This window comes from Triturus cristatus, chromosome 3_1 (assembly GCF_964204655.1).
Source record: "Triturus cristatus chromosome 3_1, aTriCri1.1, whole genome shotgun sequence".
NCBI classification, from domain to species: Eukaryota; Metazoa; Chordata; class Amphibia; order Caudata; family Salamandridae; genus Triturus; species Triturus cristatus.
The window spans coordinates 469,257,186-469,283,847 of record NC_140583.1 but is presented as its reverse complement, the minus strand read 5'-3'; the positions used below and the strand labels follow the sequence as shown (position 1 = coordinate 469,283,847).

Here is a 26,662-nt window from a genome sequence, read left to right as displayed (position 1 = left end):
CAAAGGACTGGTTCACACCCCCTCGCCCATAGCTAGGCTGGCAGACAGGTTGGGACTAAAAGGGCACCTGTGCATTTCAGAGAGTTCCCCTGAAGTCACTCCTCACATCAAAGGCATTGTTGGATATAAGTACTGGGTCTCTGACCCCATCTAGTTAAACGCTGTGTGAGACTTGTAACCAGATGCTGCTGGCTCTACATCGCCACATTGCCAGAAGGACAACTGTGCTGCTAGGGGGGACTGCCACTTTGCTAACTTCTTCGTTGTGTTGGCCTGCTACTTGCTGTGCTGCAGGAGGGACTGGCACTCTGCGACCTGCTATGTGTGCTGGCCTGCTGTCTGCTACCTCTGGACTGGGAAAACTAAAAGTGTTCTCCAAGGGCTTGTTGGCTTGTCCCGTTGTCAGAAATCGCAGGGCCATCAAAGATTTCCCCTCTCAACTCCTGCTGAAGGACTCTGCTACTGTTCAGTCCGGCAGTGATACTTTGGCAACTATCCGCGTGTGCCTGATCTTGATTGACCTAAGAAGGCCAGCGCTCCCTGTTCCGCAGGGTACCAGCACTCTGTTTCTTCCCCTAAACAATGATGCACCTTGTATCACACTGCCCTGGCCTTGTATGTCAGTCACCTTCGCCGCCGTGTATGAAAGCTGCCGCAGCACCTCTCAACAAGGCTCTCCAGCTATACGTTGCCAAGCAACCAGGGGCAGGCTTGTCGGCCTGGCTTCATCCCCGAATCAATGCAGTAAGTGCGATGTGCAGGGGGCTCCAGGATTCAACGACATGGGCCCACTTCCGAGGCCTGTCAACACTTCCGCAGTCCTGCTCCCCCAGCGATGCTCTGAGTGTTTCCTTTATGGATTCCCCGATATCGGTCTGGACACCATGAAGGTATTGTGTGAGCGGGGCCAGTAGGAAGAGTGAAGCTGCGCTGCGCGCCTTTGCCGGTAGCTCTGCATGTATAAAGAGTTGGGGGTCTAAGTGGCCCCAAAGGGCTTTGGACTCGCTGGTGACTGGGGGCATTGCTTGTTCTGGGCAGAAACCTCTATGGAGAGAAACGTGCTATGCCTCATTGGTCTAGTGTGACCGCATCTAGATACTGACCTACCTGGAATGTTTTTACATTGTTCTCTGATGATCTGAGAGTTTTCTTTTGCCGATCCCTGACCAGAATCATCGTAATTGCACTAACAAATTCACTGTAATGAACCAAAGAGAAGCTAAGGTGCTTCTGCGCACGCTGGGTAGTTGGTGCATATAATGAGGTACTTTGGAACTGCATAACTTGAGAAGTACTTATGTGACTTTGTGGTTTTGGTTTCGTTATGTTACCAAGCTTAATTTTACAAACCTGTGTGGAGTCTTTTTGTGATGTATTCACTGTGTTATTGTGTCCTTTGCACAAATACTTTTTACACATTGCCTCTTTTAATAAGCCTGCCTTCCTGCTCTGAGCCAAGCTATCAGAGGGTGAGAACAGGTTATCTGATACCAGAAACCCCCTTTCTAAAAACTAGTAATATTGTAAACAAAACAGATTAGTGTTGAATGTATATATCATCGGAATACACACATGGATATGTGTGTGTGTGTGTGTGTGAGTGTGTGTTTAAATTGGAAAAATATTAATTCTGCTCAATTTACTTTTGGAGTTGAATCTATTAATTAACAGTATGTATTTCACATTGATTGTTCTGGGTCATTGAGTAAAGATGTGTCTTAAATCAACAATAATGTGTGCTGTGCATCCACATAAATGGTTCTTAATTCAAAGTGGGGATAGATATACCTAGACCGAGCGACATATTGGCTGACGTAGACGTCATAAGAATTGGCAATAATGTTTAAATTGTGAACAGTACAGGATTTATTCACAGAAAGATACAATAGGTTTTCTATTTTTCTTGTCTTTATTTCTTTGATTTCTATTTTAAATTGCCTTTTCAATATTTTTGATCCCTGATCAAAAGTCTTTCATTTCTTCTCTTCCCCTTTTTACATTTTCCTCTTTTCTCTCTCTTCCAGTCTCTCTTTTCTTTTTCTCTCATATGCCTCCCCACAGCTAGTCAATATGTATGCATATGCTACTCATCTCAGGGTCTCTGGGCACTCACTTGGCCAATGATTAAATGCTACAAAAGTTAAAAAATTAGAATTAGAGTGAGTGAGAATGAGATAAACCTTTAATCGCTTTCAGGAGAAATGGTGATTGTGGGATATTTTGGGTTCCTGGCGTAGTATATCACAGCTTAGTGGCCTGTACAGCAATGATTTACGTTCTATTCTGTAATATGGTCCCTTGGGTGAGAATTGCTATTACAGAGCCAAAGCGAAAGACACTCTTATACAGAAATGAAACTTTGCAAGCCTATGCTACAAAATAATAATAAGAAAAAAAGAAAATATGCCACCACCTAAATGTGGCCGCTATATGCTTAAAATAAGAACATTTAAATTTAAATAACATTCACTGTTGTGGCTACAATACTAATGATATTTTAAATTAAAATTGCTATCAGTTACTATTAGAACTGTCAGTTTCGTGGGTGGGGGGGTCTTCCCCCAAACATTTTGCTTTCTCCCTCCCTGTTTTGCTGAATTTGATTTTGTTGGCCTTAGGAATCTGCACTGTACCACTGCTAACTTGGTTGTGCTCACTCCCCAAAATATGGTAACACTGGCTTACACCTTGTTGGCATATTTAATTTACTTGTAAGTCCCTAATATCCGATATACCATATGCCGAGGGCTGGTAAATTAAATGCTACAAGTGGGCCTGCAGCACTTATTGTGTCATCCACTTAAGTAGGGCCATAACACGTCTCAGGCCTGCCATTGCAGCCTGTGTGTGTAGTTTTACACTGACATTTCTAATAGGCAAAATAAACCCCTTGCCTAAAATCCCTGTTTTATAGATATAGGTCCCTGCTAAGGTAGGCCCTAAACAGACCCCAGTGCAGGATGCCTTGGATTTTAAATTCTACCCAAGTGGCATCTGGCACTCACGGAATTACCGCTTGGACTCAAGAATTTACCACTCGCAAACTTACACCTCACGCTCGCGAACTTACCGCTCGCAAGCGTGAGCGGGAAAAAAACTCCGCTGCACAACGTGGAGCGTAGTTTTCTGCACTCAGCAAGCTCCGCGGAGGGCGGACTGCGGAAAACTCTGCAAACTCAGCTAACGGAGCTGAGTTCACTACCCAGGCCTAACCTCAACGCCCCCAGTGGCTGTCTACACTGAATGCACATCCCCAGCCCCTGTCACTCCAAAATATTTTAAAAACCCTCTTTACTTAAAAATGTGGTATTAAATTCTGAGTTCAGAGAATCTAAACTTTATTCCTCTATCTTGTCCCAATAGGAACTTACACCGGTAATATGTTACACAGTATCTCCAATGTAATCCTATGGGACAGATAACCTTTCAATAGTGAAAAATGTAATTGGCAGAATTTCACTATTAGGACACATCACACAATCCAGTACATGTCCTACCTTTCACATACACTGCACCCTGCCCATTAGGGTACCATGGGCCTACCTGACGGGGGTCTTATGTGTAATAAAAGGGAAGGTTAGGGCCTGGCAAGTGGGAGCACTTGCCAGGTCGATATGGCAGTTCAAAACTATGCATGCAAGCACTGCAGTGGCAGGTCGGAGTTACATTTGCAGGGCTACTTAGGTGGGTGTCAAAATCAGTGCTGCAGGCCCACTAGTAGCATTTGATTAACAGGCCTGGGCCCACTCAGTACAGTTTACTAGGGACTTACCAGTAATCAAATATGCCAATCAGGGAGAACCAATTGCAATAACAGTTTACACAGGGATAATTTGCACTTTGACACTAATCATCAGTTGAGCGGGGTTCCACAAGGTTCGGTCTTGAGCCCTCTGTTGTTCAACATCTATGTGTCTCCCCTAATTCGGATGGCAGAGGACTTGGGTGCTAAAGTCATCGCATATGCAGATGACACTCAACTCCTTTTCACTTGGAACAAAAATTAGTCATCCATTTCCCATGTTAAAACATGCCTGACAGCAGTGGCTCAATTCTGCTCAGTTGAAATGTAATGAGGATAAAACTGAGATTCTTTTCTTTGGTAACTTCCTCTCTCAGTTCTGGCACTCTTTTTGGCCAGATGGGTCTCCTCGGCCTACACCACGGAGTCAACCCGTGAAGAACGAGGGATTTGGTTTAATGAAAAGCTGAGCTTTGGACCACAAATTAACAAGTTGTCTTGAATGTGCTTTGGCATCTTTAAAGCACTAAAACAACAAATTCCTGCCAATCCTCCCGCTTTCCGGAAGGGAAGCGGTTACTCGAGCGCTTATCACCTCACGCATCAACTATGCCACTGCACTGTATATTGGTCTCCCCTGCTTTCTATTGAACAAGCTTCAGGTAGTTCAAATTGCTACGGCTAGAACTCTTCTTAGCCTCCCTAAGAAGGTTAGCGTCAGGCAGCACCTTTGTAACCTGCACTGGTTACCAGTTTAAAAAAGGGTCAAATTCAAGTCCCTGGTAATGGCACATGTTGCCTTCCATGGGCTCGGCCCGGTGGATCTGAGAAAGCATTTTCAGTTTTATACCCCGTCCAGGCACATTGCTGTTGGTTGGTACTCCCAAGTTCCGTGGAAAAAGGATAGGTGGCAGCTACCTTTCGTATACGGTGGCGGTGGCCTGGAACCAACTTTCACTTGACTTAAGTCGCCTTCAGGAGCAAAAGATCTTCAGTAAGAGATTGAAGACCTTCTTTTTAATTAACCTGTCTCCCTATTTCTGCTTCTCATCACTCTGGGCTTATGCCGGGACACTCTTTTGAGTAGCTGTGCATGTTACAAACTAACATAAGATAACATATTTACAAAGCAAAATGACTAATACAATCAAATATTTAAAACATATACCTGCAGTGGAGTGAGCTAAATATGCTCCAAGAAACATGAGGTTAGAGCACCATCACCAGCTTAATAATTCGATAACCTTGAAAAATGAAGTATTCCAAAGTTACTGTGAAAGAAATAATATTTATTAATGTGATAATTTGAATAGAAAGTGAATGGTAGTGAAGACCTTCACCAAATTAAATCTATTGGTATCTCCTAGATGTGTATTACATAGAAGATATGCTTACTATAAGGTCAACCTGATAATGACTTGTACTGGCTGAGTGCCCTATCTAAGTGTCACGCAATGTAAAGATTTAAAAGTAATTGAAAAATGTGAATGAATTACAGGTTTAAATAAGATGGGTCATTTCATTATTAAACAAAAGGTGTGATGCTTAAACCAAAATATTTTTTGTGGTTCCACTAGACAGTATATAGTGGTATTACCACTATATACTGTCTAGTGGAACCACAAAAAATATTTCACTACCATTCACTTTCTATTGAAATTATCACATTAATAATATTTCTTTCACAGTAACCTTGATATGCTTAATATTTCAAGATTATGAGACAGAGTCTTACTATATATTCTGAAAGTGGGCTTGAAATAAATTGACAAATGGCATACTAACTTGAAAAGTACTGCAATGATCACTGTGAATGTATTATGAGACTAATATTCTGAACCCCTGTAATTTCAAGTTTGAATTTCTATATACAATTTGACAAAAACTTGCATCTTGAAATTTATTTCCCAATATAAACAGTATTGTATAACTTTCAATTATGTTGCGATGTGCTTCTAAGACATCTTCAAGGTCAATTCATTCATTTGTTAATTTGTTGTTTGAACAAAAGCCCTTGTGGCATCCTTACCTACCTGACTTCAAATACCCAAGCACACAAGGGAATACAGGGTTGCCCTTGTGTATTTAATAATACTTCTAGAAAGTTGGCATTTTCCTACCTTAGCCATTTGATGTCCTCAGCCTGTCTCTCAGTCACATGACTGGGTGCAGATGATAGTTGGGCTTTGACTATTCCCGCTAGACAGCCACACACAATAGGAAGCTTAGGTGTGCCTAGATTGGCCATCACTCACAGGATAAGATGGAGGAGGTGGGCACAGTCCCACTTACACTTGTAAGATTATGTCCTGCCTTCACTTAAAGGGCTGCATACCCCCTGTAGTTAGTTTGGATCCAGGGCACGGAAGGCAGGGCACCTGCACACTTGAAAGGCATGCCTCTAGAGGCTTCCCCACACTTAAACCGTACACATGGGTATTAAAGGTGGACATCAGACACCAACTCTTGAGTACACTTCCGGACCTGTGGATACTCTGCCAGGAAGAAGGACTACTGTGCTGCTGAAAGGAATGCCACTCTGCTTGACTGCTGCTGTGAAAAACTGCTGCCCTGCTGTCCTCTTGCTTATGTGAGAAGGACTGAAACTGCCTCTGTTGATCCCAGGACCCCAAAGTGACTACAAGGGTTACTAGGCTGGTCTCCTGTCTAGAGCCTCAGGCACAGAAGGCTCCAACAACCTTGAGCACACCATCTGGACTCTGCCATCTGTACATGTACCCTGTCAAGTGGTGTCACCCCGTCCTGGACCCTTAGAAGTGGACCTACGGTGCTTAGCCAGCCTCTGTAGACCCAGTGGAGCTGATACATCCACCCTGCTGCATGACGCAATCCTAAGCAGAACCAACACATCACCACTGCTGCGTGGATCAAACCCGTCACAAATTCCTGCATCACTTTGCAGCCCGTCTGAACCGCCTCTGTACGGTACATCGTCAGTGCAGGCCCTCACATCCCTCATCGACGGCAGCTTCAATGACTTTAACGGACTTCGCATTGCAGCCTTTCGCTCTGACTGCACAACGCATCCTCGATGCTGAACTTCGCATCGCAAGCACTCGTTGATGGGATCCTCAACGACGATGCAGGACCTTGCACCACAGCCTTGCTGCGAGCCTAAAAGTGTGACTTTGTCTCGGTCTGGCAGGACCAGATAACCACAATTGGTGCTTTTATTGGTGCAATTATGACTGAATTCTTCAAAATTGCATATTTACAGTTCTACTGATTGAATTTTTGTTGTTATAGCCTTGTTTTATTTATTAAAAATGACTCTACTTTTCTAAATTGGCGTGGGATGCTTTTTGTGTGGTGTTTTCCACATTATTACTATTTGAAGTGTTGCATATACACTTTACACGTTGTCTCTGAATTAAGCCAGACTGCTCTGTACCAAGCTACCAGATAGTTGAGCACAGGTTAATTTGGTGACTTTTTTGTGGTTCACCCTGACAAGGATTTTGTCTGTTGCCCCAACTAACAATCAACAACCCAGTTTCTGAGGAGGAGCCTAGCGCGCAACCAAGATGGCCGCGTAGGCACAGGGCTCCCGAGGGCCTCCACAACCTCTCACGTCAATCCTGAATATATCCTGATTCTATTGACGGGCTTCTAAAGGCGAACCTATGCGGAGGTGATACCCGTTGTCCAAATTCAAATCGGACTTCAGGAACCGGGATAGCATCGATTTCAAGTCTGCGGCCTACTCCTGACCTTGCCCCGGATTCGAGTTGGCATGGTGCCCGGGTACAAAGTAAACAACAACGGGCTGCAGGACCCGGGCCGGTGCGCACCCCCTACTTTCACTTTCGGTTTCGGGTCTCCTCGCTGAGGCTGACGGAGGGACCCCGGATTGTCAGCATACATTGATAGTGGGAAGATCGGGGATCCTGCCTGAATCTTGGACCCTAGTCTGGACCGCCTTTCGTGATTGCCGAGGCTCCCTAGATCGGCTCTCCGAGGATCACTAATCGTGTTGGTGGACGATAACCTTGGCGACCATAAGACAATGGCGGCTAGATTGGACGGCGACAAGCAAAAATCCAAGACGACTAGGCGGGGAGCTCATACCCAAGCTAATAACATGGACCGCTATACCCAGCCAAAAGGATCTCCTAGTGGCCTGCATAAGTCACCGGAGAGATCCAAGGATGGCCCGGGATCGTCTACGGAGTTAACATTGCAGGACGTCATGGGCGCCATCGATGAGATGAAAGCAGCAGTCGGCCAGCAATTCGACACCTTGGCCCATAAATTGGACACGGTTTTGATCGACGTTAAAATTGTGAGAGCGGACCTTTCACAAACGAATGAGAAGGTCAAATCCTTGGGTATGACAACGTCGAGTCTGGCAACGGACGTGTCTGCCCTGCAAACCGAGGTTCGCAATCTGCGGACGTCCAATGATTTGTCTGTCCGTCGGCTGGAGGATTTTGAAAGTAGGGCTCGACGGAATAATGTGCGCATAATTGGGGTACCGGAGAAATCGGAGGTCCCTGCGGCTGACCTCTTCGTGGAAGACCTCGTGATCAACCATCTCGCACCCAAGGGATTGAGTAAATTCTTTGCGGTCGAACAGGCCCATAGAGTTCCGGGTGGTAAGCCGAAACCGGGCGCTCCCCCACAGCCACTCATTGCCAGAATTTTTCATTTCAGGGACAGAGACGCTATCCTGCAGGCCTCGAGGGTGAGTGGGCCGACGAAGTTTGAGAACACTAATATAAGTTTCTACCCGGACTTTACACAATCGGTCCAAAAGCAGCGACAGGGGTTCATGGGTGTTAAACGGCGATTGAGAGACATGGACCTGAAATATGCGATGCTCTTTCCGGCCAGGTTGCGAGTTGAGTTTGAGGATCGGACATATTTTTTCGATCGGCCGGAGGAGGTAGGAGATTGGGTTGATACCCTGCCCCAGCGACCGAGTAGAGAGGGACCGACCGAGGAGAACGGAGTGGGCCTGGCTGGACAGGAATAGACTTTGGTTCCCGGTGACTGAACATTGCGATGACACTTCCATATTTTGGTTCGATGTTTTTACTCAGTGCCTTATCCTTAAATGCCCGGGGTTGTGGGGTGCTCAGTGAGGCTCTTTCCTCCTCTGGGGTCTCCCCTTTTTGTAGCTTAGTTAATGCTAGGGCGACAGGCACACTGCAAGTTGGGGGGGCTACACGGGCTCACGCAGGGGTGCAGGGAGTTGTAACGGGAATGTTGGAGGGGAGGGGGGAGTTGGGGACTGTTTGAATGTTCTACAAGGCAACGTAACGCTATACGACTGGTGGTCGGGTTCGCGTACTCTGGGGGGGGAGTTGTGCGCGTGGTTGGGATGGGGGGTAGGGGATTGAGAGTACTTTCGTGGAATGTGAATGGCTTGGGGGATAGGATTAAACGTGGAGTGGTGCTGCAGTTCTTGACACGGCTGTCGCCAGACATTGTCTTTCTGCAGGAAACGCATCTCATTGGGAATTCTTGCCATGCTATGAATAGGCGGGGGTACCGTCTTGTTGCTCATTCTGGTTTCACTTCTGGCTCGCGGGGGTGGGCATCTTGATTAGAACCTCTCTCCCGTTGGAGGTAGACGACATGATTCATGATGCTAGAGGGCGGTATGCTGCACTTGTAGGCCGATGGGAGGGCAGAACCATATCGCTTGTTTCTGTAAATGTCCCACCGGGGTTGCAGGCCATAACTTTCGCTGATTTGGGGCGAATGGTCTTGGGGCTCCCGGGGGGGGGGGGGGTTCTGGTGATGGGGGGCGATTTTAATTCTGTCGTATCCGGTAGGGCGGATCGTCACCCTCCCAGGGACCTCCCGGGGGCACAGGCCTGGCTGAGTGGGTTTATAAATACCCTCGGGCTGATAGATTGCTGGAGACTGATGCACCCGGGGCAGGCGCAATACACTTTCCACTCAGGGGCTCATGGCAGTTTATCGAGACTTGACTATGTCCTTATGCCGGCGGCCCAAGCTGTGATGATTAGGGAAGTAAGACATCTGGCCCGGGGTATTTCTGATCATTCCCACTGCTGTTGCACATTGAGGTCGTCCCCGGGGCTGAGGGGAGGGTAGCACCGATTAATCCCCGGTACCTGCGTAATCCTAAAATCCGAGCGGACCTGGTCAAGTCCCTTGAGCGCTATTTCAATGAAAATGTGGGGTCAGTGTCATCTGCTGTCTCGTTGTGGGAAGCCTTTAAAACAGTGATCCGTGGGCAAGCACTTTCTCTAATTTCCCACTCCAAGAAAAGCAAGACTGAAGAGGTGGTTCGCCTTGAAAACGAAATAGCCAAGTTGGAGGGGGACCTGGAGTTGGGTGTTACGAATGATAAGTTGCATGTCCTCAGTCTCAAGCAGCTTGACTATAAAGCGTTGGTTACTGATGCTGCCAAAGTGATGAGTAGGGAGCAACAAGGGCGCTTATACGATGTGGGGGATAAGGCTGGAAAATTGATTGCATGGTTGGACAAGAAGGAGAGAGCGAGTTGAGTGGTGCCGGTTATTGAGAGAACGGATGGCGTGCGTGTGACTGACCCTGTGGAAATTGTTGGATGTTTCGCGACTTATTTCCGCGAGGTGTATTCTCCAGTCTCGGATGGCCTTGAGGATGACTCTCATCTGTTGCTGAGAGATATTGCGTTGCCGTCTTTGTCAGAGGCGGACAGGGTACTGATGGATGCGACGTTGTCGCCTGATGAGATTGCTTTGGCTATTCGCTCGGTCGCTTTTGGCAAGGCCATGTGTCCCAACGGCCTTCCCATTGAACTGTATAAGCTGCGCCCGGACAAGATGGCGCCTCATCTCTGCGACATGTTCCTTGAGGCACATGACGTGGGCTTCCTCCCCATGATCAGCGTCTCGCTACAATAGTCGTGATTCACAAGGAGGGGAAGCCACGGGATCGGTGTATTTCTTACAGGCCCATCTCATTGTTAAATGCTGAGCCTAAAATTCTGGCTAAGGTTTTGGCTAATCGTCTGGTTAGGGTCGTTGGCGACTTGATCCATCCGGACCAGTCCGGTTTCATACCCCACCGTAATACGGCTCTGAACCTGAGACGTCTTCATGGAGTGCTCGCCAGAGCGGCGTACATACGTGAACCGGCCGTTTTGGCGTCCTTGGATGCCACAATGGCATTTGATACCCTAGAGTGGCCGTATCTTTGGGCGGCGCTCGCGAAATTTGGTTTTGGCCCCGGGTTTATCGGTTGGGTGAAGTTGCTGTATGAGGAACCGTTGGCTCAGGTAGTGGTGAATGGCAGAGCGTCGGCGCCCTTCGAGTTGGGAAGAGGCACGCGGCAGGGTTGTCCATTGTCGCCCCTCCTCTTCGCACTTGCATTGGAGCCTCTGGCTGCCTGGTTACGATGGGAGCCCTCATTGCGCGGCATTAGGTGGACGCCTGAATTTGAGGACCGCATCTCTCTTTATGCAGACGACATTCTCCTATACCTCACATCTCCTCGGCAGTCTTTGATTGTACTAGTCGACGTTCTGACCTCATTTGGTCGTAACTCCGGTTTGGTCATCAACTGGGCCAAGTCATGCGTCTATGTTCTCTCTGGGGATGCTCCTCTCCTCCCGCGTGGCTGCCCTATCCAGATTTCGCAGTCAGGGTTTAAGTACCTGGGGATATTCATATCCTTAGACCCGGTGGCCCGTTATGAGTGGAACTTACTCCCCCCACTCCAACGACTGAGGGCCGATGTCTCGAGGTGGCGACGGCTCCCGCTTTCGCCGCTCGGACACGCGGCGTTGTTTAAAATGATGTCGCTACCACGATTCCTATATGCACTGCAAAATACACTCGATGTCATACCGGCCCGCTACTTCCGTGAGGTGGAGAGCTTGCAGAGGCAGTTGTTTTGGGACGGGCGATCGCGAATCGCTCTTGCAAAATTGACACTCCCTTGGTATGATGGGGGTATTGCACTCCCCGATCTCAAGCGATACTATTGGGCGTCCCAACTGGCGGCGGTGAACCACGGGATGTACGGAACGGCCCTGAACCCGGCGTTCGAGATGGATAAAATGCTATTGCCTGGGGGGGATTATAATAGAGCACTCTATTCGAAGTCACCTGGTGTGCAGTTGACCGGCCCAACCAAGATAGCGGTACGTGTGTGGCATGCGGCTAATGCCGTGATGGGTTGGAAGGACCGCCTGACTCGAGCGACCCCACTGTACGCTTCAGAAGGGCTGGGCTGTTTGTGGAGAACTAAAGGATATGAGCAATGGGATATGATTGGCATATGTAAGGTGAGTGATCTCTGGGTGAAAGGGGAGTTTTAAACGTTTGAAATGCTGAAAGCGGAATATAAGCTGAGCGATAGGGAGTACTTCCGGTATGCTCAGGTCCGTCATGCGTTGTGCTCGGTTTTCCCTGATGCTACTGCTATCACGGAAAATTCCCCACTGGAGGACAGGGTGCTCGATGGCTACGTGCCTGACAGCACAATCTCCTTGATCTATAAAAAACTTATCAACGACCGGGCAGACCTGTTGACCCACTTGAGGGAGATCTGGGTGGCTGACAGTTTGGAATTAGATGATGAGGACTGGGTCTCGGCAATAGCCTCCCCGAAGGAGGTGGCAATTCCGGCCCGCCTTTGGTTCGTACAACTAGAGATACTCCATAGAGTGTATGTCACTGGTCCCCGCCTGATGCGCATGGGTTTCTCCGTGGATGGGATGTGTAAGCGTGGCTGTGGTTCGCTGGGTACTTTCCGTCACGTTATATGGGAATGTCCTGAGGTGGCTCGCTTTTGGCGTCGGGTGCATGCTGTAATGGAAGAGGTCACTCATGTTGCTCTGCTTCCAGAAGCTAGGAGATGCCTGCTGAATGTGTGGGAGCCCAACGATTATAATGTGGCGCAGACGCAGTGGGCGACTTTGGGAAATATGGTGGCTAAACAAAACATCGCACAGTTGTGGGGTTCCCAGAGGTCGCCCACGTTCTCGGTGTGGAAGGAGAATATGGATTGGTGCATGTTTAGGGAAAAGACGGCGTATGTAGCGAGAGGCAAGCCTAGGAAATGGACTGGGGTGTGGGGTCTGTGGAATTCTTATCGCGGAGACATCTGTGCCCCTCCCCTGGCTATTGTATCGGATGTCCCTTTGTCCCCCTGGCTGACCATTCCTCATCCGTTAGGTTATGAGTAGGTTACAGTTTGATTTTTCCTCGGTTCCCAGGCCCCCCTCCCTTCTCTGCCGCAGGTCATTGATTTCCTACCCCGGGGAGCGCGTCCAGGTATTCACACTGCCTATTGCCTTGTTTGTGTGTAATGTTTATTAGTTTTAAATCGAAAATTGTAACCGTATTTAATATTGTCACTCAACTACTGCTTCTGCCTTCACTGGGAGTACTGATGAACTGACGTGATCCTCGGATTGACCAATCTGTATAACGGTGGAATGATACGTCTCATGCTAATTAGTGGCCGGCCCAAGGGGTTGTAGGCCCATGTCTGTAACTCTTTGAAGTCAAATAAAGGTTTCTTTAAAAAAAAAATTTAAAAAAAAACAACCCAGTTTCTCACTGTTACACTTATGTTTAATATTATTATTGCTTGTGAAGGAGACACGTTTAAATCACTGCCTAACCAAGCATTTGGTTTAGCTAGCACCGAAAGAACAGGCAAAATAAATAACTAGTAATTAATGTTAATATAAAAAATAAATGTTATGAAAAGTACACTTTGAACTTGCTTTGTCAGTGAAGAGAAAGCAAATACTTTTAGACAGATGTGAACAATACACACAGGCCTGATCCGCTGGCACATGCTTTAGTATGTGGTGTATGGAAACAAAATGTAAATGACAATGTAACAAAACAATGGACGAAGTCTACTGCCAAAATTGCTCTATGTATAAACCTTTTGTGGGAAAAACAATAGTCTGCTGAGGCATTTAAAGCTGCCTCGAAAACCAGACATAAAAAAGCTCTCTGAAGAACAATGAAAATAGGAGGGTATGCAAATGAATTTCTTTGAAAAATAATCTTGTTTTTTTTTTTAGCTTCATTTAAGCAACATTCCTCAATTTCTTTGTCCAGATATTTTGTAACACCTTTATCAAAACAATTCTACCTTCATTATGAAATCTGCTCCTATGGGTCCCGGGATCTTAATAGTTTCTCGTTCTGAGCTTTTCTGAAATTCCAGGGTGGTGTTTTCGATAACATAGACTCCAGGAGTGTTGAAGCTGTGCTCTCCTTTTTCACCCTGCAAGGTTTTCGATTCGATAACTAAAATGAAATAAACAAAAAGGCAATTAGGCAAAGAATAGGTGGCAGTCAAAGAATGACCCTGATATTTGTCACGGAGAGAAAGCGGCTTCCCCCTTGAGATTGAGATGCATAACTTCCTCTGTTCTACAAGAGACAACAGTTATTTTCCTATAGATGGTCGAATTATGTTTATAATCCCATAGGCCAATCTGAAATTATTAAGAGTGTGAATAAAAATGCCCTGTGTTTTATATGCTCTAACTGTGATGATCATTCATTATTTAGATCTGATGGGAACTAAACATGTTGAATGGCACAAACGTCAGCCTCTTGGTTCCTGTAAAATTCTATTGCAGTGTGGACTCTCATACAAACAAACACTGGCAAAACCAAACGGTCTGGTGCTGGCTGCCACACATTTGACTTTTTGGATGCTTGTTTCGTTTTGCATGGTTTTTTACAGCTTTATTTTTGAGGAGCCGCCAGATTGTTGCTAATATAGAAAGTAAACAATGGCCAAACACAACAAAAATGTTTTAGCCTCACAATGCACACTTTGCCATAGCAGTTCTTGGTAGTGAAGGCAACTACTTTGGGTGGATGTGCTCCTTGTGAAAGAGCAGAAGAGCAGCACTCACAGTGAAGTTAGCCACTGGCTGAAGTGGGCCGTAGTTAAATGGGAATGGCATACCAACAACAGATCAATGAATGAAAAGGGATGCCTGAAAGCTCCTACAGCTGATTACATTACATCATTTTAGTAACATCAGCAGGTCTTTGTTAACACCAGACCTAACAAACGTGAGGACTCTCAGAGGTGCAGTGGAAAGGCAAAGAAAACAGAATGGGGTGAAGAGGAAATGGTGCTAGGGAGGAAGTGGAGTGCAGAAGATGGGAAGAGCAGTGGGTGGGAAGGAAGACAATGTGCAGGAACGACAGGAAGAGGAACAGTTGTCAGGCAAACTAGGAGAGGAGAAGGGGAAAATATGGATAATAACCAGGAACATGAATTTATGGATACCAGGGAGGGTGATAGCGGGGACAGATGGGGAGCGGTATGAAGGGGGTCCATGCTAAGGAGAGAAGACAACAGTTCAAAGACACAGTAATGGTGGGAAAGGAAACAGTTTAAGAAACCATGCAAAACAATGAACAAAATGAAAGGCAATGTAAGAGAAAAGCAGAGTAGGAGGCATGAAACAGGACACAGCCCTTCTATACGAGTTTACGTATAACCTACATTGTGTATTTCAGCCTCTTGAGTTGCAACAGTATGGCGTGGCTTGAGTCTCAAGCCGGAGCAGGGATGGGGCTCAAATCTGCATAGACCCACTAAACTTCAATTAGGTGGACTCCAACATGAAGATACTATGAGTTACAAGCTATAAGAAGACAGAATACTATGCCAAGGGATGTAAGCCCCAAAAATGATAAATTATGGGCACAATAATGTTATGGTCGCTATTTAAAATGAGAAGACATCTTACTATTGCCAGAACAGATTGACCTTTCTTGGCTATGACTCTCTCTTGGAAATAGTGTTAGATGTACTCAATCACATCATCTTATTTCCATGCGGTGAATTATCCACTGACCTTGGGTGCTAAATATTATTGGTCTGATGCAATACTATTACATCTTCTTTATTTATAATGCTCCTTGACTATTTACTAAAACTTGTCATCCAGCTAAAATTGTACATTTTTGTTTTGTCCCATACTGGAAGGATTTGAGGAGGACGTGTTTGAAGAGACGTCTCAAATATGGAGACTGAATTTGATGCTCAACACTCGACTGGCAATATTGGGACAAATGCAAAAAACTGTTGAAGAAAGCACAATGACTGCAGCAAATGCAGCTGGAGTGATCATGTCAGAATTGTTATTACTGAACTGCGAGTACGGGGATGGGTTCAATGGGGTAACTTATAAGGGACGTAATATGCATGTACAAATGTAAATAAACCTTTACACGAAAAAATATACAGCTGTTCCATTGAACTATCAATTACTATCTCTTGTGCACCCCATACCCAAAAGTATTTGCCACATTGATGCCGAGGTGTTTAACAGCCTGGTCCCTTGAGATTGGCATAGTTCCTATGACGGAAGAGGCTTTCGTGAAAGTCATTCTACTATGGATCATTATTTTGTGGTGGATCTGTAGCCGGTGTTTGAATTGGTCCACTGGGAATTACTGAGGAGCTTTAAATCGACAACTGGGTCCAGGAAAATAGTGAAAAGAAACATCTTTTCAACCGTATTCTGATTAACAATGTTCTAATTGTCAGTTTGGGCTGTATTTGGCTGAATTTCCAAATATTCAATCATTTTCGCCAAAAAAGGGCCCTCTCATATTCCATGTCTTCTTTATGATACGACCTTGTAATAATGAATAATAGACCAATTAGCCCCCTGCAGAAGTTAATTGACCTCCAAAATTACTGTAATTCAAATATGTTAATTATTAGAGGGGCCAACTGGTGACTGATGTAATATTGATCCCAAACCCCCGGTGAAGTTATCAAACAAACACTGCAGAATGCCTGTTGTGGTTGATTGTTAGAGATGCAGGACTGTGAAAAGTGAACTGTTTTTTCTCTACATTATTTTCTGCACGAAGGAGCTGAAAAAATATTTAGAAGATGTTCGATGGAAATCAAGAGCTCTTGCTTAAAATAACCCTTTTCCCTTTCCTTCTGCTTAAAGTTTCAAGCAGTGAGATTATAGTTAAAATACTCATTTTAGAATATTATAACCTAGTCACACAATTTTAGATTCATATATTCTCTGAGAAACTTTTGAGCACAAAATACATTGTCCGCTAAATATTTGAAATGCCTAAACGCATGACTGGCCTGCTTGCCTGGGCCGGGCTGCCTTCAAACAAAGAAAGTTTTCTAATCTATAGCCACTTTATAATCCCTTTTGAGGGATATGCAGTAGCCACAGTAATTTGGCATTTTGATTGAGATAAAGTCAGTATTTCTTTTCTTGATTTTGCTAAGTGATTGGATGTTTTTCCTCATTTAAAGGAGAAATGCAACTGTCGATGTAAAATTTAAGCGTGGGAGTCAATTTTGGGAGGCAGATTAAGAGTCTGATGCCTGCAATTAAAACCTGCAAAAAATGTGCGTTTGCAAGAAAATCTAAAGTATGATGTACGAATCCTTTATGAGATGGCACACAATGTTTGTCCTCTGGCGGGCAGGTTCTCGGTCCATTGCTTAAAAAAATATAAATTAGTTAACCTTTCTGATGCAGTAAGCTTGTTGCCTCCTTTTTAAAACAGATGCAGAAAATGCCAAGTGAAATGTTTCTGTTGTGGTTTACGATTTGGAGATTTTTGATTTTTAAGTGAAATATTATTGATTGTGCTGATTTTTTTTTAAACAATTGTGTTACGAAGTATATAAAATGTTACCGTTACAATATGTATGCAGAGATGCATTTTATGAATTTTTCTTGGTGTAAACTTGCTCCGAGATGGTACATTGATCTTCAATAATGAAGAATAAACGTATCACCTTATCTGGCAGGAGAGGTGAAAGTAAATCCAGACATCAGACACAGACGGTCACCATTTACGACATTTCAATGTCTGATCGAGGAGGTTCGAGTTCATGTGTTCAATTATCTCACACCCATCACCTGTACACATATTAGGTTCTGCCATGTTGTCACTGCTACTTTGTTAACAAATCAGATGTCAGTGGAACCTTAGGAATTAATGTGTGCCCAGTGATCAGGATTACTAGTGCATCTCCTAACAGACGTACTGAAGCGTGTCTTTAAGGTATCATACTTACAGCTGTCACAAGAAATCCTGGTGTAAGATGACAAACAACGACAAAGAATAGCATATCGTATCCATTTCTAAATACTGAAACTATGCAAGACCGGCGAGCTAACTTTAGCACAATAAAGTTCTAATGTCCAAAAACGAAGGGCCTTTTCTGCAAGAAAGTGACTCAGCGCTGTACCGCAAAGCCATTTGGCTGCGCCGCACTGAGTCAGTTTCAAAGCACAGGGATGCGTCAAATTTGCAATAATATGTCGCATCCTGTGCCTTCCCCTGCGCTGGCGCATTATCGGCTTCCACTGCGCCAATGCAGGCACCCTTGCACCATGGTGCAAGTGTGTCTGGTTTTTAGGGGTGATTGTTTTTGTCCAGGAAAGGGCACCTTCCTGCACAAAAACAATCACAAGAGGTGATATCCTCTTTCTATGCATGCTGAATTCTGCAGCACGCATAGAAAGAGGAAAAAGCAAGGAGAAATTAAAACATTTCTCCTCGTTGCGCCTCCTTACGCCTCCGTAGCAATCTGATGCATTCCCAGGTTTACGAAACGTTGTAAATCTGGGAATGTGGCAGAAGCCATAGGTGTTGCGTGGGAACACCCAGACCAGCAGTGCAAGGGGCTTGTAAATATGCCCGAAGTGACTATCTCAGAAACAAGCAATAATGCACAGTGTAATGAACTACATTAGTTATTGAGGGGCAGATTTATAACGGACTTGCGCCACTTTTACGCCGCCGTTGCGTCACTTTTGTGACGCAGCGGCGGCGTAAACCCTGTGCCATGTTGCGCCCCATTTACAACGTGACGCATCTAGGGAGATGCGTCACGTTGTAAAGCTTGCGCCACATGTGAGCGTACCTGCACAGGGGGGGGGTTAGGGGGGGGGCGTTCCGGCGCAGGAACGCCTCCGATAAGTGGCTGAGTGAAATCTACAAGATTTCACTCAGTCACTTTTCCGGCCATGCTGCGTCAAAACCCTGAGCCTGCTTGAAGCAGGCGTAAGGATTGACGCAGCATTGTAACGATAGGGCACCCCCGAGCCTTGCTGGAGCTGCGTCGCGCTTGCGACGCATCTCCAGCAATGCGCCAACCTTCCGCCATCAGATGCGTCATGCATCTGTTTATCCTTGCGCCACGATGCGCTGCATTGTAAATGCGGCACATCTATTGTGGCGCAAGCGTAAACTTTCGTGACGCAGCTGCCCTGGCGCATCCATGCTGATTTGCAGGGATGCGCCAGGGAACATAAATCTGCTCCACAGTGTTCAACTGACTCGTGCAAATCGTACAGAGAGAGGGTGTGAAATTTTTGTCTATTACAGCAGGAACCTTAAAGAGAGATAAACACGTTTTCAGTGGTGTTGTTAAATTGGCTTTTGGTTTCAAATATGCTGGTATGTAATGTCCCAAATTACTTACTGTAAGGCATTTTGTCACTACGCATTATACTTCACTGCCAACTATTTCAACCTATACTTGTACTTTTTTAAAATAAAATACCTGACTCAAAATAGGGCGTGTGTTTCTCAAGGATTTTGGCATAAACCAAGAGCACGAGAACACCTGATAAATCAGGGTTTCAGACATTATCTTTCTAGCACTGGCCTGCATCTTGGCCCAAGAGGAGTGTAAGAAGGGAAGGTCTGTGTTCCAGAATGGAATGCTTGAAAGGCCCACTAGCAAACACACCAGGAGCCTCACTGGGCCCTGTGTTGGGAACTCGCAAACACATCAATCTGCCATGCATAATCAGCTCCCCTCCAAAAACCCATCACAGCATGAACGATCAGCAGGGAATGCAATGTGCTGGCTCCAGACTAGAGCTTTCCCAATTGGGTGGAAACTTTAGAAGAATTTTCTTTTTACTTTATTAATTATATCCTTGTGGAAAAGCTCACAGGCACTGCCCAATCTCTCATATCACCTCCCAAGTACATGCATCTTCATCCCTTTAAAGAGAGATGTTCTGAAGAGTCAAGAGCATTGTGTATGTATGTTCATCCCAATAAAAGGCAGAAACTACACAGAAATGTCTCACTGTCCCTTAATAATGCTATTACATATAACCAATATTTATTCACTGATTTACTGAGCTAACCCTAATGAGAGTTTACATATTACTAAGAACACTGTTTTCAATCAGAGAAGAGGAACCCAGAGAAAGGAACAGCAGGTTAATACAATGGTTCAGTCAATATAAACATATTCAGCACTAAACAGATTTCGCCTTTCTGCATGAATGTAGCTTTTTGATGCATTCCCAGGTCTACCAGTAATGGTAAATCTAGGAATTCTTGAGGATGGCGTTCCCCCCTTGGGAAGCGTCCCTAGTTGCACTGCTTGGTTCCCGTTAGGGAAATGGGTTAATCCGATTTGTATTCTTGATCAAAACCAGTATAATTTCACTTGGTTAATTTTTCAAACAGGTCCTTAATTTGGTTTTCCACATTCATGAAATTGCAGCATTCCATGTCAATACATTGATGGGTAGATCAATTCACAAATTCTATCCTCAAATTTACCGATATCAATGCATTTCAGGCTGGATAGCCCTTCTTCAGGGGATGGTAACTCCGCAAGATAATATACTAGAAATTAAGTGAAACAAACGACCGGATTACAAAAGAATGTGCCCCTCACTGAGTGGTACATGCTGCGTTGTTCTAGGGTGTTATGTCTTATACATGCAGCTCTTCCAACTTGTTGACAACTATAATGGACATAGTGGGTGTGTGTTAAAAAATCGCGTCAATGAAAATTGCTGACCTTTGATCGAACATGCATCATTGATTGGTGTTGGTTGGAAATGGGGGTCAGAAGACGGTGTGACACAGAGCCAAAAAGAAAACCAAAAAGAATCATACTATTAATAGGTGCAAATGGTCTACACGATGAGGAACATACTCCGTATTCTCTCATGCTCAGTTCAACGTCAAATGTCGTGAGGATGGTTGTACTCACCGGAGTAGTACTAGAACACGCAAGTGAAAATTGTACTAGTGAATAGCAGCATACTCTGTGTGCATGCGAATGTTGATTTCGTATAAGAGTGGTGTCATTCATAACAGGAAAATGCTGTGGTTACAGATGAAAATATACTGCGTAATGCAGTCATTGGCACAATCATAATAGTAACGATATACCGCTGGAGGCAATCAAACTAGTGTACAGCACAAAATGTCAATGATGCAACTTTCATATTAAAACCAACTTGGTGTAAATATTACTGTGATAAGCCCTTGGCTGTGAACCTCTGAAGTTTTGTTTTCACAACCACCAATGAACGGATGGGAGGAAAGTATCCCAAAAAAGAGATGCTGTGCATGGTACAATGCAATCTAAAAGTAGTACAATGATGACCATACCGTAAAACTCATCTGGGGGAGGTAACAATGTAAGGTGATAAGCAACAGTAAAGCAAATTATACGGAGGTCAAGAAATATCAGAAACTTAACAAAGTTTGTCAGCAAATGGTAACCTGTAGACTTTCAAACGTTAGCATGTAAAGGAAACAGTGCTCTGGGTTTATAAAAAAGCAACTGTACTCAATGCAGTCGTTTAGTCCATTCGGCATTGACCCAATACTATTATAAAATCTGGCAAAGCACCAAAATCCACGGGTGGATGCGTGGGAACACCCACGTTCTACCCATGGAACACCTCCCTGCGGTAGAGTAATGCAATGCAGCGATTTGCGCTGTGCTACTCTAGATTTATCAAGTCATGCAGGGCCACACAAGGTGGGCCTTGCATGGCTTGATAAATCTGACTTTCTTGTCACCCTTGTGCCTACATGCGTGGTGCAAGGGCGATGGAACAACAATGATAAATATGCCCCTTGCTTATTTTGCACTGGAAACTCACTTGAAAGTGACCCAAAGCTGCTCATAGCGCTTCTTTGCATTACTTAGTGCCAAGGGGGTGTTGCATGGGTGGTGCATGAGCATTTCCATGCAACTACCTATGTTTTGTGTTTCTTTTGTGCTCATATTACCTCTTATAAGCAATCATCCTCCTGATTGCTCAGACCCATGTGCTTGTATCAGGGGTCTATTCTCAGTGGATATTTACACCGAGTAATCCCCGGCGCCTCACTCCGTGAACTGACCAAGAGTTTTAATCATAGGTCTTTATGCTATTCTGTTAGTGTCCAATAAATTCGATATTAACCCTCATCCAGCCTTCCTTTTATTCAGATTCAGCTTATGATCCAAGTCCCTAAATTATGGTACAGAATCCACCACTCACTCCACTTTGGAGCTGAGGCCTGACATCACCTATTACATATCTCCCTTCTTGGCAGGAGGACTAAATAGAATATGGGCTCTTTTTGAGGCATGGAAAGACCCTTCCAACCGAATCCAGGCTGTACACCAAAAACAATTAAGGTGGATCTTACCTCTACTTCTGCATTCACAATGTCAAATATTGTCTTACCAACTTTCCTCCAAATTGCCTCCAGTGCCGGACAATTGGCAAACACGTATATCATCTGCATCTCGGGCTCCACATCTTTTACACTTGCCTCTCCAGCGCCTCTTATCTTTGCCAGTTTCACCGGTGACCAGTAAATTCTGTGCAGGCTAAAGAGGCGATTCCTTCTTAATGCAGGTGACTTGATTACAGCGTAAAGTATGCTTAAGAATACTTGCCTTAATTCCTCCATCTCTTCAGTTGGCGAATTTCCTTCCATGCCCGTTAGACCTGGCACCAGTGGCGTGGGTCTCCCTTCCATTTTTTGCTGTTGCCTCCTGTGTTTTTGCTATATGTTTTGCTGGTCTAGATGCTTTGGGCACTGTGCCACTGCTGTTCAGTGCCACCGTGCAAGTGCTCCCTATTGTAAAGTGTTGTATTGGATTAGTGACTCCATGATTGGTTTATTTGATTTACTTGTCAGACCCTAGTACAGTGCACCATGTGTGCCCAGGGTATGTAAATAAAATGCTGCTGGTGGGATTGCAGCACTGGTTGTGCCACAGACAGAAGCAGCTTGTAAAGTGTGTCTCAGGCCTGCCTTTGTAGAGCCTGTTTGCAGTCTGTGACTGCCATGTCGACTTGGCAAGTGCACCCACTTGCCAGTCCCTAACCCTTCCCTTTTCCACATATTAGTCACCGCAAAGGTAGCCCCAAGGGCAGGGTGCATTGTATATAAAAGGTAGGACATACCCTGACGTGTATGACATGTCCTGATAGTGAATTACAGTCAATTTCGTTTTTCACTATTACAAGGCTACCTGTTCCCATAGGCCAGAATGGGCAGTGCTGTGCTGTTGGTGTTGGCCTGCAGTGGTTACTTTATTGCCAAGGAAAGGAGAAAAGGAACTTTGTGTGTACTTTTGCAATCTTGAAGAAGAATCTCCAAGGGCTTGAACTGAGCTTGCATTCTGCCTGAAGTCTCAGGGATACAAGACTTCACCACCAGCTCCCCTGAATTCCCTTGCTGTGGAATTCTGCCTGCAGAGAGGTGCCAACTGTGGTTTGGGCCCTCTGAGAAGACTGCGAGTTGCTGGGAGCTGGAAGTGCGACGCAATGAGGAGAAGCGTGTCACTGCCGCAGCAGTTGCCGTCGCAGCGCCGAAGAAGCATGCCGCCGCTGCAGCTGTTCGCGTTATCGATGAAGCGCGTTGCATCACCGGAGAAGCGTGTCGCTGCCGCAGAGGTCACCAGAGCATCACTGGAGAAGCATGTGGCAGGGCCTGTCACAGCTCAGAAGTTACCGAGTTCGCCGCACGGCCGTCGGGCGTGCACGTATCGCATCCAACGTTGTTGCATCGCATCAAGACGCCATTTTCACGCATCACACCGGATCGTCGCATTGCATCGAGGCACCATCTTGTTGCATCGCACCGGATCACAGTAAGAAACCAACGCATCACCTCCTCTCCGGTAAGGAACCGACGCATCACCTCCCCTGCGCTGAAGTAAGAAACCGACGTATCACCTCCCCGAAGCAAGGAACCAACGCATCACCTTCCCTGCGACCCTTTTGTTTGTATTGAGTGACACATCCAAGGTACTTTGAGAGTAAAGTGTCGTATTTACCATCTACATTGAACTAAGCTTTCTTCTACCATTTTAGAGACTACTTTTGATTACAGTATTGTGGATTTTTGCCGTTTGGTGTTGTGTTAAGTCTAGTAAAGATTGCTTATTTTTCTAAACTGGTGTAGTGTCCATTTGTAGTTGTTTCACTGTATTACTGTATGTGTTCACAAATGCTTTACACACTGCCTCTGAGATAAGCCTGTCTGCTCGTGCCTAGCTACCAAGGGGTGAGCAGGGGTTATTTTAGGAGTGTTCCCCCTTATTCTGACTAGAAGCAAGGGTCCCTATTTGGTCAAAGGTGCCTACCTCTGCCAACCAGAAACTCCCAGTTCTAACAATGACCAGATGTGGGGGCCTCATGTTCTCTTCTGCTGTTGCAAACCAGTACCCATACCACAGAGCTACCTCCTTCTTCCTTGGTCTCGGATCCTGTAGGTCCCTCTCCATGGGATTTTCTCCTTGGGTTGACCACTGTTGCCACCTAACCCAAGCAGTTACTTGATAGAACTTAAACCGGGAAAGTTGGCCATTGGTTAAATCTCTCCATACCTCCCATGATCGGCACATACTATCTCCCTCCACAGTGTTATTCCACAATTTTTCAAGTGTATTGTCATAAGGTCCAATAGACACTCTGGAGTTCCTGTAGAACTGGAGAATCCCATACTGGTGCCTACTCACTATAGTAAGAAATACCTAACAGAGATCGACAAAGGTACCACATTTTCCATGACACCTTCAGAACTTTCAGCCTAATTTTCTTAAAGAATTTCAGAGCCCCGAATTTCCCTCCTCCGATGTTTTAACAAGCACAGCATGATACATGCAGCCACAAGAGTATTATCCAGCCGATGCAGGAGCATTCAACTATTCTTCATCTAGTATGCCCATCAATAAAGTTGAAAATCCGGGAACCCCAGCCTGCCACTTCCTATCTTTCTTCTTAGTTTCTTTCATGAGAGCCTTACCCCTTTTCCAGCCCAAATAAAGGAAGTGATTCTACCTTGTACTCTAGCGAGGGTTTTCTTATCAAATCCTAATGGAATGTTATCAAATAAATAGGAGAACTTGGGTAAAATAGGCGTCTTAACCAAGTTAACCCACCCATACAAGGTGAAAGGGGGATTGTGCCTCTTCTTTAGAATCTTTTCTACCTCCTTAAAAACTTTCTCTAAAATCACCCTGGGTATTTCCTCTGGGTCCTGTAAAATTGGTATTCCCCAGGTATCTCAGTTCCTTTGAGAATCTTATGCCACCATCATCCTGGTTGCATGCAATAACCTCTGTTTTACTATCATTTATCTCATAACCTGACAGCCTTCCAAACACGCTCACCTATGCCATCAAATTCGAATGAGCTTGGCTTATATCTGCAGTGTACAAAATCAGATAATCCGCATGTAGGGCAATCTTCCTAGGGAAAGCTCCTATGCTGAAAGGAATGATTTTGTTGTTCTGTGGTTCAATATAGAGGTAAAAGAGGTTGGGTCACAAAGGGTAGCCTTGTCTAGTGCCTCTTCCTATCTTTACCCCAGCTGTAAGGGACCCATTACCCAAAATGTGTGCTTGAGGTACCTTCTGAATCTTGCCCAGGAGATTCCTGAATGTTTTGCCTATCCCAAAAGCCGTTAATGTTCCTCTCAGGTGTTTCCAGTTTGTACAGTCGAAAGCCCTAGCGGTGTCCAAGGTTACAATTGCAAGGGGGGATCTCTGGGTAGAGGCAAGATCTATTGATCCTATCAAGGTGTGCGTGAGTTCCCTCATCTGTCTTCCTGGAAGGAAGCCTCTCTGATCTTCATTAATCAAGACCCCTTATATCCTTGATTATTTCCATTCTCATATGGGAGCTAGGTACTCAGCTGCAAATTAAGTATTATTTGATTCTAGTCTGAGAATTGTTCGCAGTGTACACATGTGGCTCTTTCTCACCCGGGGTTAATCTGTTTTTGGACAGTCCAACTCCTCCTGTTTACTTGTAGGCTAGGTAACCAGCAAGGGTCCCCAATAAGATAGCTGGTTGGTGGACAATGTTGTTCACTCCAGTATGGTTCCTTCACACAGCATTGTATGACATGGAGGCCAAGAGGAGCAAGTCTAGTATTAGCCCACATTTAACATCAGCAGATCTGGCTAGTGAAGGTTGGCATGAGCATGTTTGGTAGCAGTTAAGCCCTGCAGCAGAGTAGGCCTAGGTTCTTGAGGCCCAGGCTCAGCAGCAATAGCAAACAAGGCTGAAGGCTGGTGCGTTGGGTTCAGGAAGAACTATCAGAGGCCAAATGAGGAACACAAGATACAAATTCTGCTGAGTGAAATGTGGGACAAAGCTTTCATACACCTAGTACCAACTAACAACATGAGGCATCTAAACCTTAGAAGATAATACAGAAAAGTGTAATACAACCCAGATTGGCAGCTGGTGATCTTTGAAAGTGGTAGGGGAAAAACAGCGGATCTGTCTTTCAGCGACTAAGAAAGACAAATTTCATTAAGAAAGGTTCTTCATCTTGCTCCTAGGGAATAACATGTAAAATGGGAATATAACAGTACATTTGAATGTCCAATTTAAACCTATATTTGCTATGGTGTCACAGGGCTCAAAGATGGCACCAGTGATTTTTTCCAGTTCTTTCATGGTGCGGCAACCAAGCCTGACAGTCGCCTGTCTGTAGGGGTTGCAGGTTAATCATCTCAAAATAATTTTGAGAAATGGTGTTAAAATGGTGCAAGTAGATACTCAATAATATGTTGAGACTGAGATCATATAAGTTAATTTATGTTGTGAATCATTGGAAGCGTCCAAAGAGCAAGACTGTTCTCTAAGCTTTAGGACTAAAT

General features: G+C 45.1%; 1 protein-coding gene across 2 annotated transcripts in view; it reads right to left on the bottom strand.

The window, feature by feature from the left end:
• Positions 1–26,662, bottom strand: part of ADAMTSL3 (ADAMTS like 3) — a 2,432,792-nt gene that overhangs the window by 747,495 nt on the left and 1,658,635 nt on the right. For both annotated transcript variants that reach the window (XM_085644288.1, XM_085644289.1), the window contains exon 9: positions 13,841–13,998. In XM_085644288.1, the coding sequence (XP_085500414.1) occupies positions 13,841–13,998 (158 nt within the window). The remainder of the gene's footprint in view (positions 1–13,840; positions 13,999–26,662) is intronic.